Source organism: Poromitra crassiceps (assembly GCF_964638095.1).
Source record: "Poromitra crassiceps genome assembly, chromosome: 1".
Taxonomy (NCBI): Eukaryota; Metazoa; Chordata; class Actinopteri; order Beryciformes; family Melamphaidae; genus Poromitra; species Poromitra crassiceps.
The window spans coordinates 13,063,430-13,083,929 of NC_139623.1; the positions used below are offsets into that span (position 1 = coordinate 13,063,430).

At 45.3% G+C, this 20,500-nt stretch overlaps 1 protein-coding gene across 1 annotated transcript in view; it reads right to left on the bottom strand.

Moving 5' to 3' along the window:
• Positions 1–1,620: 1,620 nt before the first annotated feature.
• The window catches only part of atp8b2 (ATPase phospholipid transporting 8B2), a 54,114-nt gene continuing 35,234 nt past the window's right edge, over positions 1,621–20,500 (bottom strand). Inside the window, exons 19-29 of the mRNA XM_083634700.1 lie at positions 20,384–20,495; positions 19,328–19,433; positions 16,839–17,100; positions 11,183–11,366; positions 10,143–10,366; positions 8,797–8,880; positions 8,134–8,379; positions 6,903–7,041; positions 6,427–6,557; positions 3,677–4,285; positions 1,621–3,530 (exon numbers count right to left, since the gene is read on the bottom strand). Of these exons, the coding sequence (XP_083490826.1) occupies positions 3,432–3,530; positions 3,677–4,285; positions 6,427–6,557; positions 6,903–7,041; positions 8,134–8,379; positions 8,797–8,880; positions 10,143–10,366; positions 11,183–11,366; positions 16,839–17,100; positions 19,328–19,433; positions 20,384–20,495 (2,196 nt within the window). The 3' untranslated portion in view covers positions 1,621–3,431. The remainder of the gene's footprint in view (positions 3,531–3,676; positions 4,286–6,426; positions 6,558–6,902; positions 7,042–8,133; positions 8,380–8,796; positions 8,881–10,142; positions 10,367–11,182; positions 11,367–16,838; positions 17,101–19,327; positions 19,434–20,383; positions 20,496–20,500) is intronic.

Genomic DNA, 20,500 nt, shown 5'->3' on the forward strand with positions numbered 1-20,500 from the left:
CCTATTCTCACTCTCTCACACCACACATCCTATTCTCACTCTCTCACACCACACATCCTCTTCTCACTCTCTCACACCACACATCCTATCCTCTTCTCACTCTCTCACACCACACATCCTATTCTCACTCTCTCACATCACACATCATATTCTCTCTCTCACACACATCCTATTCTCACTCTCTCACACCACACATCATATCTCACTCTCTCACACCACACATCCTATTCTCACTCTCTCTCACACACATCCTATTCTCACTCCAAATGGACTTTTTTGGGTGCCAAGATGAAAAAGTTTGGGAAAGAGGTTGGTGGTGTAGAAATACACGACATTTGTTTTAAGTCTACTTTTTTCTGGGGGAGGACCCCAGACCCCACAGACAAACGCTGCATACTAGGTATCAACTACACTGGGGACATGTCCATGACCACTTTTTGAAATGACCGATTTTGTCCACATCACTTTTTAAAAGCACAAGTTGTTTAAAAAAAGTTCTGAAAAATAGCTTGCACCAATTGCATTGTCTAAAATTGGAAAGGGGGTGTTATAGTCTCCATCCAAAATAAATGAAGCCTGTTGATTGTCTTGTGCTTCTGCTGCACATGCAGGTGGAGGTGTGAATTTCATGTCACACTGTGCACACTGAGTGTGTAGTGTGCACACTGAGTGTGTAGTGTGCACACTACTGAGTGTGTAGTGTGCACAGTGTGACACTTTTAGTCTGGCACAGCTTGCTCCCTCGGCCAACTGTCGAGATATGCGATATGCGATAGGCAACATTCAGCTGATTCACAATGCAATACAAATTGATAGCGTATCCTGGGGCCTTTTCACAATCATGCATTATCAGGTGGAATTGGCGAGTTTGCAGGTGATGCGGACCTGCGGCTGAGCTAACGTTAGCATTAAAGCGGTTAGCCAGCTAGCAACCCCACAGTATGCTTATGTTTTCCTAAGAAGATGTACTGGAACGCAGATCGGAACCCGGAAATACAGAGTCTGAACTATCGACTTCCGACTTGCAATGGAATGCAGTAGAGCACAGTGACTCTCAACTCCAACTCCCACGATGTTGTTTCACCTTGAAAAATGCCCCCCCCCCCAATCTGAGCCTTTACGTACAGAAAAATCACTATAATATTGTCATCATACAACAGTAAGTGCGTTTACAATGACTTCAATGCACTTTCTGTTAGCTATTCTTATGGGAATCGATAGTGTTTCTCTGATATATCTGTGTATCCTTCATAAATGTTATAGGGTGACTAGAGTTCTTGTCGAAAGGGAACATTCAGAAGTTCTCTTTTGGACGCAACCAAATAACTTTTTCTATTGTATTTCTGTTCTTAGTTCATCCTAAGTATAGAAACATTTACATGTAAATTATAACCTATAAAACTATGAGAGAGGAACTATCACTTTATGTTATGTTTGTTTCACTATGTTATGTTTCAGGCTATCTCTTTTCATACCCCAGCACTAATAGGTTCACAGAGAAATATGACATAAACTTAATATTCATACACAGATTTCACAGGGCTGCACTGTTTCCTAAAATATTGTTTTTAATGGTATTGCTTTTTACAGCAATTATGGCTTTGACTAACCTACCCTACTGTAAGGTTGTCAGTTGCTAGAAATCACATCTGCATGAACATATGGTATGTTCCCCTCCTGTAAAAGAGAGAGGATGAGTTTATTCATCACTATTCAACAGCTTCATGATGCCACCTAACAGCTGACAACCACTTTAATAATCCACAGGGCCAAACATTCAACATTCATTTCCAACAGGTTTCCTCTTATTTTCAGACACCATACCAACACTGGGTCATTTAGTCCGGATAGCTGCTTTGCAACTGTAAGAGGTGTCCTCATAGGCACAGATCTACGAACAGGTTTGCATCATTCTCCTTCTGCCCTCTCCTGCTTGATGATTATCTTACCCCTGATCTGGAGTCAGTATTTAACAGGAGAATTTGCATTTACACACACTTGGTAATCTAAACTCTTCTTGTACAGAGCTACATGATGAAACAGAACACTGCAGGGAGATTGGAGGACCAGTATTTTGGCTTTGTTAAGGCATGAACATCCTGAAAATCTTCCCTTCATTCCTGGACAAATAAAAGCTTAGATAATAATAATAATAATAATAATAATAATAATAATAATAATAATAATAATAATAACAAAAAACATCATTAAAGTGTATATGAACCAGCATAACTGTTCCTACACATTGTTAATTAATGACAATGCATTTCACAAACACAAGCCTTTCAGATTATGTCGAAAATTATTATTCCATTACCACAGGCTCCATTGCTCCCTTCTCCAATCAAACCTAAAGTAAGTCCGCGGAAATTCATTTGTTTGATTTCTTCAGTTTTGCAGATTGTGGTTTTATTACATCGGAGCTACATTTATCTGATTTGGCCTTTTCTCAGACCACCTGCAAAAAGGAGGACGAGTTGAGAGCCCCCCTGAAAGTGCAACTGAATTTGTCCATCTTAATACACACCAATATGATGCAAAGAAAGAAAAGAGAACAATAGAAGGAGCAGTAAGAGAAGTAGGAAAAAGGAGCAATGAGAGGAAAAAGTCTTACAATAGTCTTGCTGCGTTCTGTAAATAAAAATACCGTTCTCACTGAGAACTATAGTGAACACAGAGACTTGAGAATATGATTTGAACAGAAAACACTTTTATGGCTAATAATGCCTGCCAATCATTAGCTGAGAGTCTTGTAATCCTACTCATTCATTCAACTCATTGTTGATTTTGAGATATGCTATATGTGTGTGTTTGGCCGTGAGTAAGGCCAATCTTTTGTTATTTGAGACATTTAGCACAGTGACGGTTGAGAGGAATTCTTTCCTGGATGGTTAGCAGTACATTCTCGATGGCAACTGCTGCTGTATCTGCCACTATCTGTCAGTTATGTAAATCACACGATCAGTCATTCATAAACACTCTAAGAACGGTTCATCATTCGATTAATTAATTATATCTCAACCATAATTCATCAGTCAGAGCTGTGTCAGTTGGGAAATGGAGAGAAGTGGATTGTGGGTAGCTTGTTCCTTTTTTCTTCATATTACCACAAGTCGGAGTGTCAAGAGAGTACACATGTACTCTCCATGTCTCAATGTCTCTCCGCAAAAGCAAGTGTTGATGCAGCTGCACACATCACACCCTGTATGTGTGTGTGCATGTGTGTGCGTGTGTGTGTGTGTGTGTGTGCGTGTGTGTGCGTGTGTGTGTGCATGTGTGTGCGTGTGTGTGTGCATGTGTGTGGGAACATCTGCCAGATACGTTGCATCCCAACAGCGGGGGTGTCGTTCCAAACATTCAAAGCTCAATAATACTGAGCTATTCCAAAGGATCTGGTGGACAGTAGCGGGCCAATGTATTCTCACTCAGTCTCACTCAGTGTGTCTGCTTTCCTTGGCAACAGATTGTGAGCCTGGACTGCTGGATGCACTGGTGCGAGCTGCAATGCCCTTCCACCCAAACAGAGCCTCCTATTGGACAGAGGAAGACTCTCCATTAGTATGCTTTCAAAAGGGTGTGAAGTGGTGGAGGTGGAACATAATATTGTCAGTGTGATTTCACTGGGGGTGTTTTGTTTTTGATGTGGATACATGAATGAGGAAGGACAACAGCTCACCTGCACAGTCCCCAGGCTGAGCGTCCAGCCTCCAGGCGAGTCTCCTCCAGGACACCTCACTGATGTGGGGGTGAAAACGGCAACACCGGGGGCCTGGCCCGGGGCCGCTTCTGAAGCCGGTGCTAAAGCTGGCGGGGCGTGTGTAGACGGAACGGGAACAGGAACGGGATCGGCCTGTGCATTCTGGGCCGGCAGCGCGTGCGCTCCCTCCTCCACGGGCGTATCCTGCGAGCCGCCCAGACCGGAGGAGGAGTTGGACAGTGGCGGAACCGAGCCGGAGGCGTGACTGGGTGCCGGGCTGCACTCCCCCGAGGCGCTGGGGGTCGTGTGAGCGTGGCTGTGTTTCTTCTTGCGGAGTGTGTCGATCCAGCTGGAGCTGTGTCTGGAGGCGAAGGTGGCCAGGGCCAGAGAGGACAACCTCATGTTCTTCCCTGAGGTGATCAGCTCTCCAAAACCCTCCTGGTGGGCGAAGGCGTAGCCCGACCGCCGCGAGCCGCTGCGAGCGCCCAGACGGCCCTCTGACACGCTGCCCAGGCCACCGCGCACGCCTCCCACGCCACCACCTACCGGCTTCCTCTTCTTCTGCCGCACCAGCTGGGTGTAGCGCACCTGGAATGGAGGATGACAATGACGAGTGACTAACAATAAAGAGAAAACATCGCATGGATGCAACTGGGACGTATCCTCAGTGATGTACCCTGGGGTCATAGGATGTTTCGGGTCTTGCAACATCTACACCCTCGTTCAGGTGACCCAGCCGGGGCTGGCCAAGCCCCAACTTACGTTCCAGTAGCTACCCACGGTCAGCCCTCTACTGTAGGAAGGGTCGAAGGTGGTCACGTGGTCAGGGCCACTCAATCCGCTGCTCCGGAACTACTCTGCCGGGACCGGGGGGGAGAAGGGCTCTGGTACGTAGAGGGACCGGGCTCTGTGGGTTGCCACCCGGCCGGGCTCCTCCCTCGTCTCACCAGGTCTAGGACCTGTGCGCTGCACCAGACTCCCCCGCTCCAAACATCTCATTCCGACGTGATGGTATTTTGATGGATACCATGCAGTACCAGTACTTGGTGGCACTGCAGTCTCCATTTGCGGCTTGAATGTCCCTCCTAAAAGGCCTTGTTGGGCTTCTTCCTCACGGAAGACGCAGGCTGGGGCGTTAACCCATACTGCTCCCGGGTGCCGCCCCTGTTCCGGCTGTCAACTGTCTCTCCAGTGGTCACTAGTCTATTCCTAGTTGTCACGTAGTCTATTCCTATGAGTCACTGGCTAAGCCAGGCTAACTTATAACATGTAACATCACCTAGCCCGGCCGATGGAACGCAGTTCCTAAATGGATATATATATATATATATATATATATATATATATATATATATATATATATATATATATATATATAACCGCGCAAACGAACCGCGCCAGGGTTCACTTGAAAGCAAACCGAGACCCACGTTTTCAACTGGACCAGAGTTTGCTTGTTTGTTCCCCCCAGAGTTTGTTTGCGCTTTCACACCACCCCAAATGAAGCGGACTATCTGTGAAAACGAACTCTGGCATGTTTAAAACAGACCAAACAGCTTATATGTGAAAGCAACCTTAATCTATACCCAATTCTGTACTTAAACTTAATATAAATAATTTTGAAGACAATGACGAGTGACAGCAGTACATAACATAATGACTGAATTCAGTGTTATGGTTCAACATCAGTTTCAGGTTGAACTAAATCAGGTGGGCATCCAAGATCCTGCGCATGTTGAATTATACATTGTCTCTCCCCCCCCCCCCCGATTTTTTATCCTATTTTTATCCCCCATTAGTGCTAATTTTTATTTATTTATCCTGGTTGCTGCTCCACCCTCTGCCGATCTGGGGAGAGCCGAAACTGGCTCCATGCTTCCTCCGAGACATGGGCAGTTCCCCTTCCTCCGAACAGGCGCCCCTAATGACCAGAGGAGGCACCACATCAGCGACCAGGATATTACATGTTTTGGTGTGGGGTTCCTATATGAAGGAAACCCCCAGGGGGCATGGGGAGAACATGCAAACTCCACACAGAAAGGCCCTTTTGACGACCCCACCCGGGCGGCGGGCACTCGAGGACATGTGGACGGGCACGCACTCCTTCAGCGCTCACAGCGTCCCAGGTGGGAATTGAACCCAGGACCTTCTAGCTGTGAGGCGACAGTGCATACCACTGCACCACCATGCCACCTAAATTGTACATTGTCTTTAATCCTCTTTCCAAACTGTTGCACAAACTCATTAAAACTCAGTCCTCAACTCAAAAATTCTAAGTTCCCACCCCAAGCCTGCAAGCTAACACAATCATTATAACTGGTGAAAACATGCAAACAAATCAAATCCTTTCTGGATTAATTATTTCCCCTCACCCTCATAATAGCTTTGGTTAGCTGACCATCTACTGTAGTTTAGACACCAATAAGTGACTAACGAGAAACTCAAGGTCATTAGGATACATTGGGATTGGGTCAATGTTGAGTCAATATTTACGGGTACAAAGAGAGAGCATGATGTCAGTGATGGGAAGCATACACCACCACAAACACACATTGTGATACGTGTGAATACACATGCAAACACATCATAGACATGATCATCAGTGGAGTTAATCATTGCCTGTGTCCACGAGCTGACTTGAGGCTAGTTAGAAACAGGACAACGCACACGTCACTGAGGCAGATGGACACATCGCTGTCGCAAGTGTGTGCTTGTGTGTGTTTTCTCACCGTGTCGGAGAGCTGCGGTTTGAGGTCCAGCTTGAGGAAGCGGAATGCCAGAACTGGAACTATGCATATCACAGTTGCCAATGCAATAGTTAACCACACAACCGGTTGCAATAACGTGCTCTGGGCACTACCTGCACACACAGATGTACAAAAACAGTTTTGAAATATAATTCGTCCCACAGATACCGTATACACACGTAAGCATAAGTGTGTGTGTGTGTGTGTGTGTGTGTCTCTCTCGTTCACTCTTACGCAAAAACACACATGCAGGCACACACACACACACACACACACACACACACACACACACACACACACACACACACACACACACACACACACACACACACACACACACACACACACACACACACACACACACACACACACACACACACACACACACACACACACACACACACACACACACACACACACACACACACACACACACACAGAGAGAGCAGGTAACTGACCTACAAAGTGGAACTGATTGGGGAAGATCCTGAAGAGAGTCTGACTGTGCAAGGCGAACATGATGGTGAAGTAGCAGCCCAGGGAGCCCCACACAAACACATGGTTGATAACTGTCCAGAAGCCTGTGTCAAGAGCAATCTACACACACACACGCACGCACGCACACACACACACGCACGCACACACACACACACACACACACACACACACACACACACACACACACACGCACGAGAAATGGTCACTACAGTCACTACAGTCACAGGTACAGAAGTTGCCAGCTGTGAGGAAAACGGTGACACTTTCCAACAAGGGTACATTAAATAAGTCTAGTGTCTAGTTATAGCCCACATACACATAATATAGTATTATAGCCCACATACAATATTAATTAATACAATATTAATATAGTTATAGCTCACATACACATAATACAAGATATTCAGATCACCTTCACCCCCCACACTGTCTCACTACCAATAACCACTTTTGAATACGCTACAGAGGTGCCATATTATGGAACACACATATCATTATTGCTGAAAACGCATCATCTCTCAACTCATTTAAATCTAAATTTAGAACCTCTGTGATGAGTCACACATAGCCCTCATACATCACAAATACAAAATACAAATACACCTCGCATTGCCATCTTAACTGTCTACTAATTTATTTTCATTTCTTTTCTTTGTCTATTTGTTTTCTTGTTTCCTTCTTGTTTCTGTTGTATTTTATGCTTTGTATGGATTATTGCTTTTATTTGATTTTCGAGGTAAAGACCCTGAATATTTCAACATTTCCTAAAATCTCCTGTCTCTAACTGCACATTATTTTCCTGTTTGAATTTTTTATCTGTTTCTGTTTTTATAACAAACAAAACATTTTAACTAAGGTATTGTGGTTGTGTTGAGGCATGAAGTCACTGAGGTTAATGCAAGCGTATGTAACCGAGGTGAATCAGCGTTGATTCCTCGTGAGTCCAGTGTGGTAGCGAGTGGATTGGTTAAACTCACTCCCCAGTATAAAGGTATGTTAATCAGCTCCAGTGGTTAGTGTCTTTGACTCCCAAGCTGAAGGTCGGCGGTTCGTATCCCACCCCTGGGCAAGCCCTTAAAACATGGGTTGCTGCAAGTACCACGTACATACACTGTTAATTATGAATTGTTAATGTACCCACATATAGTAAAGTGTTAGCAGGAAAGCTAACACCTCTCTGACCCCTCTCACCTGTACACTGACTACGATGACCAGTGCTGTGGCTGTGGTGACAGCGAAGGTCTGGTAGTCGGCGAGGGGCTCTCTGGTGCCCTGAGAGGCGCTGGACAGGACAGCGTAGGGAATGAAGAACAGCACCACCGAGGTGTAGATGCCCTGGGCGATGCAGATGAAGAACTCCCTCTTGTTGAAGAGCAGGTTGAGCTGGCCAGGCTCATACAGCTTTGGATACTCCAGACTCCTTTGCTCAGGAACATCCTGCAGTAGTAAAGGAGGCGAGGGACTAGTAGGGGAGTAAAAACTTTACATTCCTGCTTTAAACGACATCCTCACTTTCATCCACATGTCCCCCTCTCATGAATGAAGTAGATTTAACTCACTGAAATCATAAAGCGATCACATTTCACCTGCCTGGTCTATCTCATGGAAAGAATAGGTGCTTTTAATTTGTGTTAGTTACCGGTACATTTGATGGTGGGAGGGAACTGGCACACCTGGAGGAAACCCTCACAAACACGGGGAGAACATGCAAACTCGAAACAGAAAGGACCTGGGATGGACCGGGGGTCGAACCCGGGACCTCCTGCTGTGCGGCAACAGTGCTAAACTGCTGATCCACTGTGCCGTCCGTTGTTCTTGTATGTTCTATTATACTTCGTATTGATTTGAACGGACCTGGTCAAATATCCCCATGGCCAGCACAGGGAGGGAGGTGTAGACAATGTTGTAGAGTGTGATGAAGTACTGATCATACACCGTCTAGAAGAGAAAGAAGACACACACACACACACACGCACACACACGCACGCACACACACACACACACACACACACACACACACACACACACACACACACACACACACACACACACACACACACAGTGAAAATTAGGTTTGTAATTTCCATAGTCTCATCTTTGAATGCTCCAGAGACAGTCTGTACTTCAGCCCATTAAAATTTTGCCAGAGGTGGCTCACCTGTCCCATGGCCCACCCGGGTTCGAATCGGTTCGAATCCGACCCGTGGTCCTTTTCCACGTCATTCCTTCTCTCTCTCCCCACCTTTCCTGTTTATCTACAACTGTCCCATCCAATCAAGGCAAACATTACCGACCCCCCCCCCCCCCCCCCCCCCCATTTTTAAAATAAATAAATAAAATAAATCAGAGGAAGTTGTCATCTTCCACAGAAAAAAACCCGCTTCAGAGCGGGAGAAAGCTTGATTGACCAATCACAACACATGTAAACAAAACCGAGGCAGGTGATTGGAGGAATGAGCGGATGTCCTGCCTTAACATCCGTTTTGACCAACTTTCCCCTCTAGGAAGTACAGATGGACGCGGGAGCATTTGCAAATTGCGGGAGGCAACGCGTCTGTTTTAAAGCAGCTACGAGCAACTTTTTCGATTGTTATTAAACAGTATAATTACAATATTGATGCATCACATCTTACCTATAATAGTAGCTGAGACCAAAGCCGTGTGTATCTGAGATTGCTCCCTTAGGTGATTATTAACTCTGTGTCTGTCTAAACTCGCGTCAACAGGGGGCTCTCTAGAGAGACCGGACCGGGTAACCCGGAAGTGAAACGCGGAAGTGAAACCCGGAAGTGAAACGCAGCTGCCTGCCTACGCCGTTTGCGCTGCCTAGCAACATAACATAAACAATGTGAACGCCACGCATACTCTCGGGAACATCTCTCGTTATATTCTAACAGGTTTTTTGGAAGTTATTTTGTGGTTATGGCCGAAGTGGCTGCTGCAAACTGTTTCATTTCACTTCCTGATCTGCCCTGGCTACAGACAGACTAACACTGGCCGATTCACTTGGGGTTCAAGCGAGACTACTCTGCGTTGGTCTCATCGACTATTAGAGGTAAGATGTGATGCATTGATATTAAATTTATACTGTTTAATAACAATCGAAAAAGTTGCTCGTAGCTGCTTTAAGAGACTATAATTCCCAAACCCTGATTCCTAACACTGGCCCCACCATTAGATCGACCCCAGTGCTCTCTGACCTGGGCAGAGAAGCCGCAGAAGAAGCCAAACCAGAAGTGCACCATGGTGAAGGCAAAATTCTTGTAGAAGAAGTAGCAGAGGAAGCGGCACATGCGCAGGTAGGACCAGCGGCCATGGACCAGCAAGAGGCGCTGCAGGAAGCGGAACTGGGCAAAGGAGTAGTCACTGGCCAGTACAGCCTGGATCCCCTCCTGACCTGAGATACCAACCCCGATATGAGCACCTGTAGGGGTGCAAAGGGGAGGCAGACAGACTTTTTTTTATATGGAGTTTTATTTATTCCCATATAGTTATGAAGAAGAATCTAAAAAAAGAAAATGACAAAAGGAAGGATTTTAAGTCGAAAACCAAATTTGCCTTGGAGATAAACAGATTCTAATTTTGAGACTATATATAAATTACAGGATGTGAAACACACCCTTCAATCACTGTTGCATTTACTTCTGCTTTGTGTGTGATATCACTGTCATGTGAAACTTAAACCTAATTCCAGTTTTGGTGATATCTATGGTTTCACTTCAACTGAAGGATTACATAGTCTAAAATTGTATGACATTTGGATTTGTCAAAATGCAATATGTACACTTATATGAACAACCCACACGTACACGTAGCCTACACAATGCATGTACACACACAAACACATACTGTGCACCTACACACAAACACTCACTCACACACAAACACAGACAGACAACACGCACGGTTGCACAAACAGGACATAGGGTCAGACAAGAAACCAATTTGTCAACTGATGAAGACATCACACACACTGTAACATTACATTTCATCACACACATCACACACACTGTAACATTACATGTCCACATATCCTTCAAGACAAACAACTCAACGTAGAAAAACAAATGCTGCCGTGGAGCCTTTCCACTGCCTAATGGTAAACAGTGTTGGCTAAGCACTTGTGGCTCAACCACCCCTCCTTCTCTGTCATCTCCTTTCCAACAATAATCCAGTTACATCTCCTCCTCTGCTCCCTGCCTTCCTCTATGTAATGATCCTTCCTCCCTGGCCTACTCACTCTTGATCATGCTAACGTCGTTAGCTCCGTCTCCTATGGCCAGAGTGACAGCCCTCTTGTGTTTCTTGATGAGCTCCACCACCAGAGCCTTCTGGAGCGGCGTGACTCTGCAGCAGATCACCGCTTTGCAGGCAGACGCCGTCAACACAAACTCTCCCTCCATGTCTGCCTCCAGAGCATGGGCCTGCAGTGAGGGGAGAGTCCAGGGGGGAAAGCTGCAGTACGTTATGGTTTCATGATGCAGATCACACATTTATGGAAACTCACGTACGCGCAGGGAGTTCCCCAAGCCCCGGTAGCCGGCGATTTCTCCGCCTACTGGCCTCAGTCCTACCGGTTACTTTATACACTGTAAAAAAAATTGTTTTACAGTGCACCTGAACGCAACATACAAGATACCCACTGAATAAGTGTCCAAATGTTCATGTTATTCTGGCCAATACTCCACTTCTGTTATAATATTTCAGTCTGGAATATGGAATATCTTCCAATAATCTTTATGACTAAAAGGCTAAAAGTAATCTCATGTGTAAGAAATGGCTGTTCTACATTGAAGTAAAAAATTTAAATAATTAACTTGTTGGTTTTGGATTTATTTAGTTTCAAGAGTGCATTTTTGTTCGTGTGACCCTCAACACAGGCTTTGAGAATCCCAGGCCACTTACTGATACTTATGCTTAAATTAACCCACTCATATTCTCGTTTATTTCAAGAAATCCTAATTGGCTGGTAACTTCTAGCAGCCATATTGGCAGGTGGTCAAAAAAGCTAATTTCAAGCCCTGCAGGGAGAGCAAGTGGTCACATAGGAGTGAGTGACAAAAGGATCAAATATTGGTGTTTAAGACTGAATAATGACATCACAACTGTTCATTTCAAATGAGTTATTCCTCTAAACCTTCAAATGCCCCAGATTTTCGCCGTTCGGCCCCCAATCCTCAGCAAAATCTGGCCCTCTGGTGGCGAGGACATTTTTTTTGTGGTCCTCTCTCTCATCAAAGTTCCTGGGTTACGACATGACAATGGCTGAGTTTCCCCAACAAAGAAGCTTCTTAAGAGTTAAGAAGCTTCTTAACACATTCACTGCCAACAGTTTTCTTTTTACTGTAGGTAGCTTCTGCCAAGGTTTTTTTTTGAGGATTCTGGCTCATCTTTCAAGAGCCGAGGATTCTTTTCTGTTAGGATTTTGTGAACACAAAATATCTCAAAAGAACTAATAGAATGTGTGCTTTCTCTGTCTAAAAGAGTTAGTAGTTATGTAGGCATTAGCAGTTGAATACAGCATGGTTTCAGCGTCTGAAAATGAAAGGTGAGAAAAATGCCTTTTTGTGAAATTCGATAGAACAGTCACTTTAACCATTTATTTTTGGCATCAGTAAGACGCCAGACATCTAAACAATAGTTTTGAACAGTAATTTCCTCCATAACAGCAGGAAACCCCCCTCTCCTTCAAACTCCTCCCTCCGTGGGCGTTCTCCTCCTCCCTCCGTGGCTGCAGCGGGCGTGTCACAAGCGAGTTTCTGTTGTCTGTGCTGCCTGGCTGCCCCTCGTCGGGCGAGTCTGGATGGGCTCGCTCGTTTCTTGGGGTTTCGGTTGAGAGCTTTGATGAAGCTTTTGCGATTCTGGGCTTTATGCTGCGTGTTTCAAAGTGTGTTCCACCCAGTCTATTTTTGGAACCCCACACCGTTGTGCGCCACCGTTGTGCTCCAGCGCGAAAGCGTTTTCGCCTACAGTATGAGAATGGCTTCCTCACGCTTTTCCCTGCAGTTTTGGCTCGGCTTTCAATAGTCTGGAGAGCACTGTCGCCACTTAGTGGGTCGGTGGAATGGGTTGTACACGTTCGGTGGCTCCAATATTTATATAGGAGATGTAAAAGGGTTAGATCAACGTCCCACCGTCAAAAAAATCAAAAAAAAAATTGACGAGTTGACTCGCCATTGGCAGTCAACCGTTGGTTTCTGCTTGACGAGTTGACTCGCCAACGGCAGTGAACGTGTTAAGGAGTTAAGAACACATCGCTAAAGAAGGCTCTTAAGAAGCATCTTAACTGGAGCTGTCCACCATCTCGATGTGAGAGGTCCTCTGCGGCCCACTAGATGGCACTCTGAGCTCACCAGTGGGCCACGACCCAGTGGTTGAGAAACACTGTTGTAGAATAACCTAATCGTGGTCATGTTAAACAAGAACTTCTCCTATTAAACATTATTTATTTCAGACATGGACTGCAGTTCAAATTGCTTTATATACACAGCATACAACAAAATTGCGAGAAACACTACAGAATTTAAGCGACCTTGGGTTCTGTGAAAGGTGCTATATAAGTCCACAACATTCTTATTATAAAAGGAATCCATTCTGATTAGAGGAATATAGCCAACGGTAAAACATTTAAAACACAAGTAACCATACATACAGGGGAGATTTTCAAGTGTTCCCCAATTTTAAACACTAAAGGGTGCATGAAAGAAAGGAAAAAGGGAAAAAGACAAGAGGAACAGTGGACACAAGTATCTCCTTTTGCCTGACACAGCTGGATCTGCCAGTGTTTCGTCATTAACTCATTGAGTGCCAGCCACTTTTGGAGAACGGACGCTCCCAGTGCCAGAGTTTTCAGAGCGTTTTCAGTGATTTCTCGAGGCCCACAGAATATTGTGTGATATTACTATGTAAACACCGAACACGCACAAAGAACGAACTGGCTCTATTGTATCATCAGCAAAAAAAAGTTTATTGATACCATTTTCCGTTCTTTAGTTATGAGCCGGAGAAGATAGGTCGTTTTGAGCAAATACAGGCGTTTCAAATTATTAGCTGAGATATTCCGCCGTTTGTGAAATGCAGCATTTCAAGCACATTCACTGAGTCTGAAGATAATATTTTCTGATGTAGTGACGTGGTGTAGTTGTGTGATGCCCTGCGTGCCCCACCCCCCTCTCCCCCCCTCCCCTCCTCAGCTGCAAACTCCTCCCCACACTACACAGCCTCACGCACCCACTCTATTTTCGGAGTGCTCCGTTTGTGTGTGCCGGGCGACTCCCAGCGCGATAGGGAAGAGCCAAACCGGACTGCTGAATGGTTTGGCGTCGGGTGCTGCTTTTCTGGTGGCTAATCGTGTGGAGAAACTATACAGACAGACAGACAGAGACAGAGGGGCTCAGTTGTGTGCGCGGATTGACTCCTGTTCGCAGCCAATGTCAGCTCCAGACAGAGCAATCTATATGGCTCTGGCTGCAGCATGCATCGGTTTCTCTTTGATCACGGCTTTTTCCTCCTGTTTCTCAGGACCTGTCTCTAATCTGGAGAGCACTGTCGCCACCTAATGGGTTTGTAAAATAGGTTATAGACCTCCAATAGCTACAATATTTGTACAGGAGATGCAGAAGGCTTTGATCGACGTCCCACCGTCAAAAAACGCATTGGACGTCGAAAGACGTCCTTGGCACTCTACGTCACTATTTAATTGGACGTCGAAAGACGTCCATGGCACTCAATGAGTTAAGAAGGTGTTAAGAATGCCCAAGACCCTTCTTACAAAACCTTCTTAACGAAATATCATCTTAGCGCTAAGAAGCTTTTGGGAAACGCAGCCTTCTTAATGGAAGATAATTTTAGGCTGGTTCTCAAAGTGAACCAGATGCATGCATTTTAGTTTAAAATGTACACATTTTTCTTACAGGGGGCATGGCCCCCCGAACCCCCCAAGAGGGTCCAAGCAAGGTCTACCCACCACAATCTCTCCAAATCCTGTGGGAAACATACAGTTATTAGTATTTTCTTTGTTCTTAAAAATATACATTGCCTGTTTGTGTTTTGCAATATGGATATTGTTTTATGTTTAATTAAATTGAGTATTGGGCCTTTATAAGAATGTTTATTTGTATTATTTCAATTGTCACACTCATGGATACATATTTGAGGTTTGTTTATTAATTGGGAAAAGGACCACTGGAACAAACGCAGCGAACATGATCCGGCTACTTTTTCAATCTGACTGGCTACTCAAAAGTTTGGGGAACTCTCTGTATGCGCTGCTAATTACCTGTTAAATATGCAAATAAAGAGAATTAAGAGAAAATAAATATCAACAAGATTACTTTTATTGAAGCTCCCCTTGTCCAGCTTTAAAACTAACATTATGGCAAAAGTTCCATCTGGTGAAAGCATTTTTTCCGACTAAAGGCCATGATGAATTGTCAACTGTAAGATTAGCTTGTCGTTTCACTCAAGACCAGATGTGTTGTGAGACAAGTGTTGTAATGTATGCGCATGTGCATGGTAGCCGTCTGGTATTCAACCAACCCAAATTCTCTCATGTCACTCCCCTCTTCCAGGACCTCCACTGGCTTCCCATCTTGGAACGCATCAAATTCAAGACACTGGTACTGGCCTACAGGGCAGTACACCAGTCAGCTCCCCTGTACCTGCAATCTATGGTCAGGTTCCAAACCTCTCAGCGCTCCCTTCGCTCCTCCACCAGTGCAGGACGCCTCGCCCCTCCTTCTCTACGGGGGCTCAAAGGTCGCTCATCCCGATCTCGACTCTTCTCGTCCCTGGCACCTCAATGGTGGAACAAGCTTCCACCTTCGATCAGGACAGCTTAATCACTGCCGATCTTTCGGAAAAGACTAAAGACACACCTTTTCATGCTCCATCTGGGCACTTCTTGATCTAACTTATTTCGCTCTCTTTCTAAAAAAAAAAAAAAAAAACTACTAACCTAAACTAAACTTGTACCACTTTTTCTTCAGAAGTTGTAGTTGTCATAGACTGTGCTCCATAGTTGATTGCTCTATTGCTGACAAAAATGTGTTATTATAAGTCGCTTTGGATAAAAGCGTCTGCCAAATTACGTAATGTAATGTAATGTAATGTAGCATAGGGAACCATTCTGCTGGAGCTGGGGCACCCACGGGAAAAGGTGAAATGAAGTTCTAACGCAAGTTCAGTCAGGAAGACTATAATCTGCACTTTACACTTCCTCAGTTCACTTCTTATTTCTCCACCCCTTCAAATCTGCTCACATGCTCAAAATAACCTGTCAACCTCCGGTCTTCAATTGAATAATCAGCTGTTTGCTGATTATATATCTCTGGCTGCTGCTCCAGGCTGATGCAGCTCTATCTCAATATCTCCCTGTGGTGTCTAAGCGCCAAAGACTATTAACAATACCTAATTCTCATAATATTTTCTGTAATTCATCATTCATTCACTATTGTAATAATATTATTATAAATATTATTTTATTCATTCTCTGGTATCTAGTCTCTCCTGATTGAACTTACATTCCAAGCACCCACCGGGAAAAAGGAAAAACAGCCGCCTCTGGATGGTAGTATATCATTATTTTAAAATTTATTTTAAAATTGTAATCCTGTTGATAATCCCAGTGTTTACTAAATTTATCTGTAATCTGATTGTCTTTTTTCTGTAACTTTATACAATTACCTTTTTTTGTAACCTAATTAAGTAACGCCGTTCCATGTATTCCGTTACTCCCCGAGCCTGTGTTTGTGAACGTGTGTGTGTGCGTGTGTGTGTGTGTGTGCGTGCATGCGTGTGTTTGTGAACGTGTGTGTGTGTGTGTGTGTGTGTGAACGTGTGTGTGTGTGCTCATGTGTGTTTGTAAATAATATAAAAGATAAAGCTGCCAGTCTTACCAGACTGTGACCGTTGATGACGAGGGCAAACTCTCCAGAGATGTTGTCCATGAGGGTGGAGGGTGGCTGAGGAGGGAGAGTGGGGCCCGGGGGAGGAGGAGGAGGAGGAGGGCACTGCAGCTGTTTCCCTCCCCCGCTGGCTCCCGCCTGTCCTCCCCCGAATCCATTCCCCATGACACACGCCTCCCCCCATCCCTCCATCCCTTCCTCTTTGCCTCCGTCTCTGGCTGGCGAAAGCTCGATCATCCGTTCCCTCGCCCTCCTGTAGAGGAAGGTAAAAACAAGCTGACATGAATAGACCACAGCAGCACTTCTCTGTGCCACAAGGACGCCATGCGGCACTGAAACACAATATGGCCAAGGAGAAAACACATGGGATGAAAGTGGAAGCTGGCCCATAAGCAAAACAGACAGAAACAGCTGAGCAAACAGAGCAAAGAATGTCATAGAATTAGCAAGGTACAGTAGCACAATGGGGGGGGGGGGGGGGGGGGGTAAATAAAGCTGTAAACGACAGAATTAGAGTGGGCAGGTACAATGTCAGGAATATCAGGAATCATCAAAAGGCCTAGATGACTTTCTTTGGATATAGTCCTAAACTGGAGCATTTCACTAGGTTGTTCTGTTATTAGATGTGCATGTTCTATTTTTCAGTCACTTTAAGAAATATTGACACTTGCAGGTGCGCAGGCAGATACTGTACAGTCAGCCAGGCAGGGAATCAGAAAACTGAAAATGTTGACAGTTGTAGAGATAGTGTGGCAATATTCTAGTGCAGTGGTTCTCAAGTGCGGTCCAGGGAATCCCAGGGGTCCTTGAAGGGGTTCCAGGGGTTCCCCAGCAAAAAGGGTCATCGTTTATTTCCCCATATAATTCCAACCCTAAGTAACACAATGTCAGAATGTCTGAGTATTTTGGTCATGGGTTTCATACACTTTTCTGTAATAAAACATCTAAAAGTATGCAACTCTCCTGACTTGCCGCAGCCTGGTGTTGGGGTCGTTAGGCTGATTGGTGCACCTGGGCCTTGAAGGAGAATTTCATTTTTTTTAACCTGCAGCCCTCTCCTCACATTAATTATGATCTGACGACTCACCCAGTGCTCTCCGCAGCGTTTTTGTCCGTCCTAGGCGTTGTTTTGAGATCAATACTTTCCTGACGAGAGTTGTGTCTCACTGACCCGACAGGCAAAAATGGGATGCCTGTAACTAGTGAAAAGAGCCTGGGGGAGAAATGCAGTCTGATCGTTCCTTAGGGAACAGTTTATGACGATATGCGTCGAAAACGGGAATAAAACTGTCTATTTAAATGGAGGAAAAGCATGCTGCCACTTGGCCCCCACGGAGCTCCATTCTAGGACTGGCTTGGACGCTATTGATCTCAAAACAAAGCCTAGGACGGACAAAAACACTGCGGAGAGCACTGGGTGAGTCGTCAGATCATAATTAATGTGAGGAGAGGGCTGCAGGTTAAAAAAAAAACGAAATTCTCCTTTAAGAAGACCTGAGACCATTCACAGTCTCTCTCCCTCTTCACTGATGCACCTTCTGTTCTGTTCTTTTGTTTAATGTAGTTTGTGTTATCTAGTTATTTCCCTTTAGTTTTAGTTAATACATTGTTGTTTTAACTTTTACTTTGTATGACTCCCCTCATATGTTACAACCCGGCTCAAGGAATGTATTAACTAAAAATAAGGGAAAATAACTAAACAACAAAAACCACATTAAACAAATGAACAGAACAAAAGGTGTATCAGTGAAGAGGGAGAGATACTGAATGGTCTGAAGGTCTTCTTAAACCCTGCATCGGGCCCAGGTGCACCCAATCAGCCTAACGACCCAAACACCAGGCTCCTCCTGCAAGACAGGATCAGGAGTGGGAGGATGGTCACAAAACCTAAGATCTTATCAGATGGGGTTCCCCGGGACAAAATCTGATCAAATCGGGGTCTGTGCAGCAGCGTAACTACCATATATGCAGGGAACGCAACTGCATCGGGGCCCGGCGTGCTTGGGGCCCGGTTGCCCGGCTCGTGTGTGGCCGAGCGTCGGGTGTGTGGCCGAGCGTCGGCCGGACCCCTGCTGTATATTGCAGCGCACTGGGCGAGTGCGCTTGTCAGCCTCTCTGGTGTTACACAGTTCCGGGGGGAATTGTGAAGTAGTGCCTGCCCGGTTTCAGAAACCCGGTTTTCGACGCCACAGGAGCTCCAGATGGCCGGCCCGGGGCTCGACTCCGCTGCACGCCGAGGTGGGGTGCAGGGTGTCGGGCTCGCAGCACCGCTGCGGTGTGCTGCGCCATCCTATCAGGGCCCGGTTTGACCATCTTGCATCGGGGCCCGGGGCTGACTCGTTACGCTGCTGGGTCTGTGGTCTAATTTGTGTGTTTGAGTTTAGGGGTCCTTGATATGAAAAGGTTTTGAGTAACATTGCTCTAGTGACACTCCCAGAGCAGAGAGAAGATATCAGATGCAGAAAGCCAGACAGACAGACCTCAGCTCCTGCCGTACACTCTGGACAGTGTGTCCACTGATGATGAACACCTCAGTCATATCATCTGTCAGCATCTTACAGGAGTAACCTATATTGACTGCAGTCTCTGTGAGAGAGAGGGAGGGAGGGAGGGTGTGGGTTATGTGCGAGCTTCAGCTGAACATTGTGGCGATGTACGACAGACAAGACAATAGCTGCCTAAAATAGCTTAAATGCACCAAATTGAAGAACTTCACCCCAAAGAGAGAAAAACTGACACCTTCTATTACAAAATGACTGATTCATGACAAATTAAAAACAAATGATGGTGCTGGCACGGCATATGTATCCAGTGTAGTAGGATAGTAAGGAAATTAAAGGGACAGTTTCATGTAGGAACTACTTTCTTAGCAGCTACTGTAGCAGTTCCGGTTGAAAGAAAATAGTTCCTACATGAAAGAGCTCACCACAAGGTCTGTGGATTATCTTGAGTAACCGGGTCATGATTTCTGGAAAGAGACATTAATGCTGTTGAGTTTTTTCAAATGTATTCTTTTTTTTGGGCATTTTGAGCACCATAAGCCGACTGCCATCCAGCACATATCTCCAGCCGATATCCAAAACTCGGCAACTCACACAAAATGATGGATAAATAGCACTACAGGTAAGAGAAAAAAATATGTTTTTGATTTTGGGGTAAACAGGTAATTAGTTTTTCCTGAAATGGATATATAAATGGTAAATGGCCTGCATTTATATAGCGCTTTACAATCAGTAGGTACATTCACCCATTCATACACCGATGGCGACGGGCTACCACGCAGGGTGCTGGCACACCATCAGGAGCAATTTGGGGTTCAGTATCTTGCCCAAGGACACTTCGACATGCAGACTGGAGGAGGCGGGAATCGAACCACCGACCTCTTTTATCCAAAGCGATTAGTGGACGACCCGCTCTACCCTCCTGAGCTACAGCCGCCCCGGGATATAGCAGTTTGTAATGCAACTCTTCACTTCTAGTGGCTCGTGCATGTGCGTGTGTGTGCACATGCGCGCGTGCGTGTGTATGTGTCTCACCCTGCTTGTCTCCGGTGAGAACCCAGATCTTGATGTTGGCCAGGGAGAGGACAGCGATGGTCTCTGGGACGCCTTCCTGCAGCTTGTCTTCTACAGCTGTGGCACCCAGGAGCTACA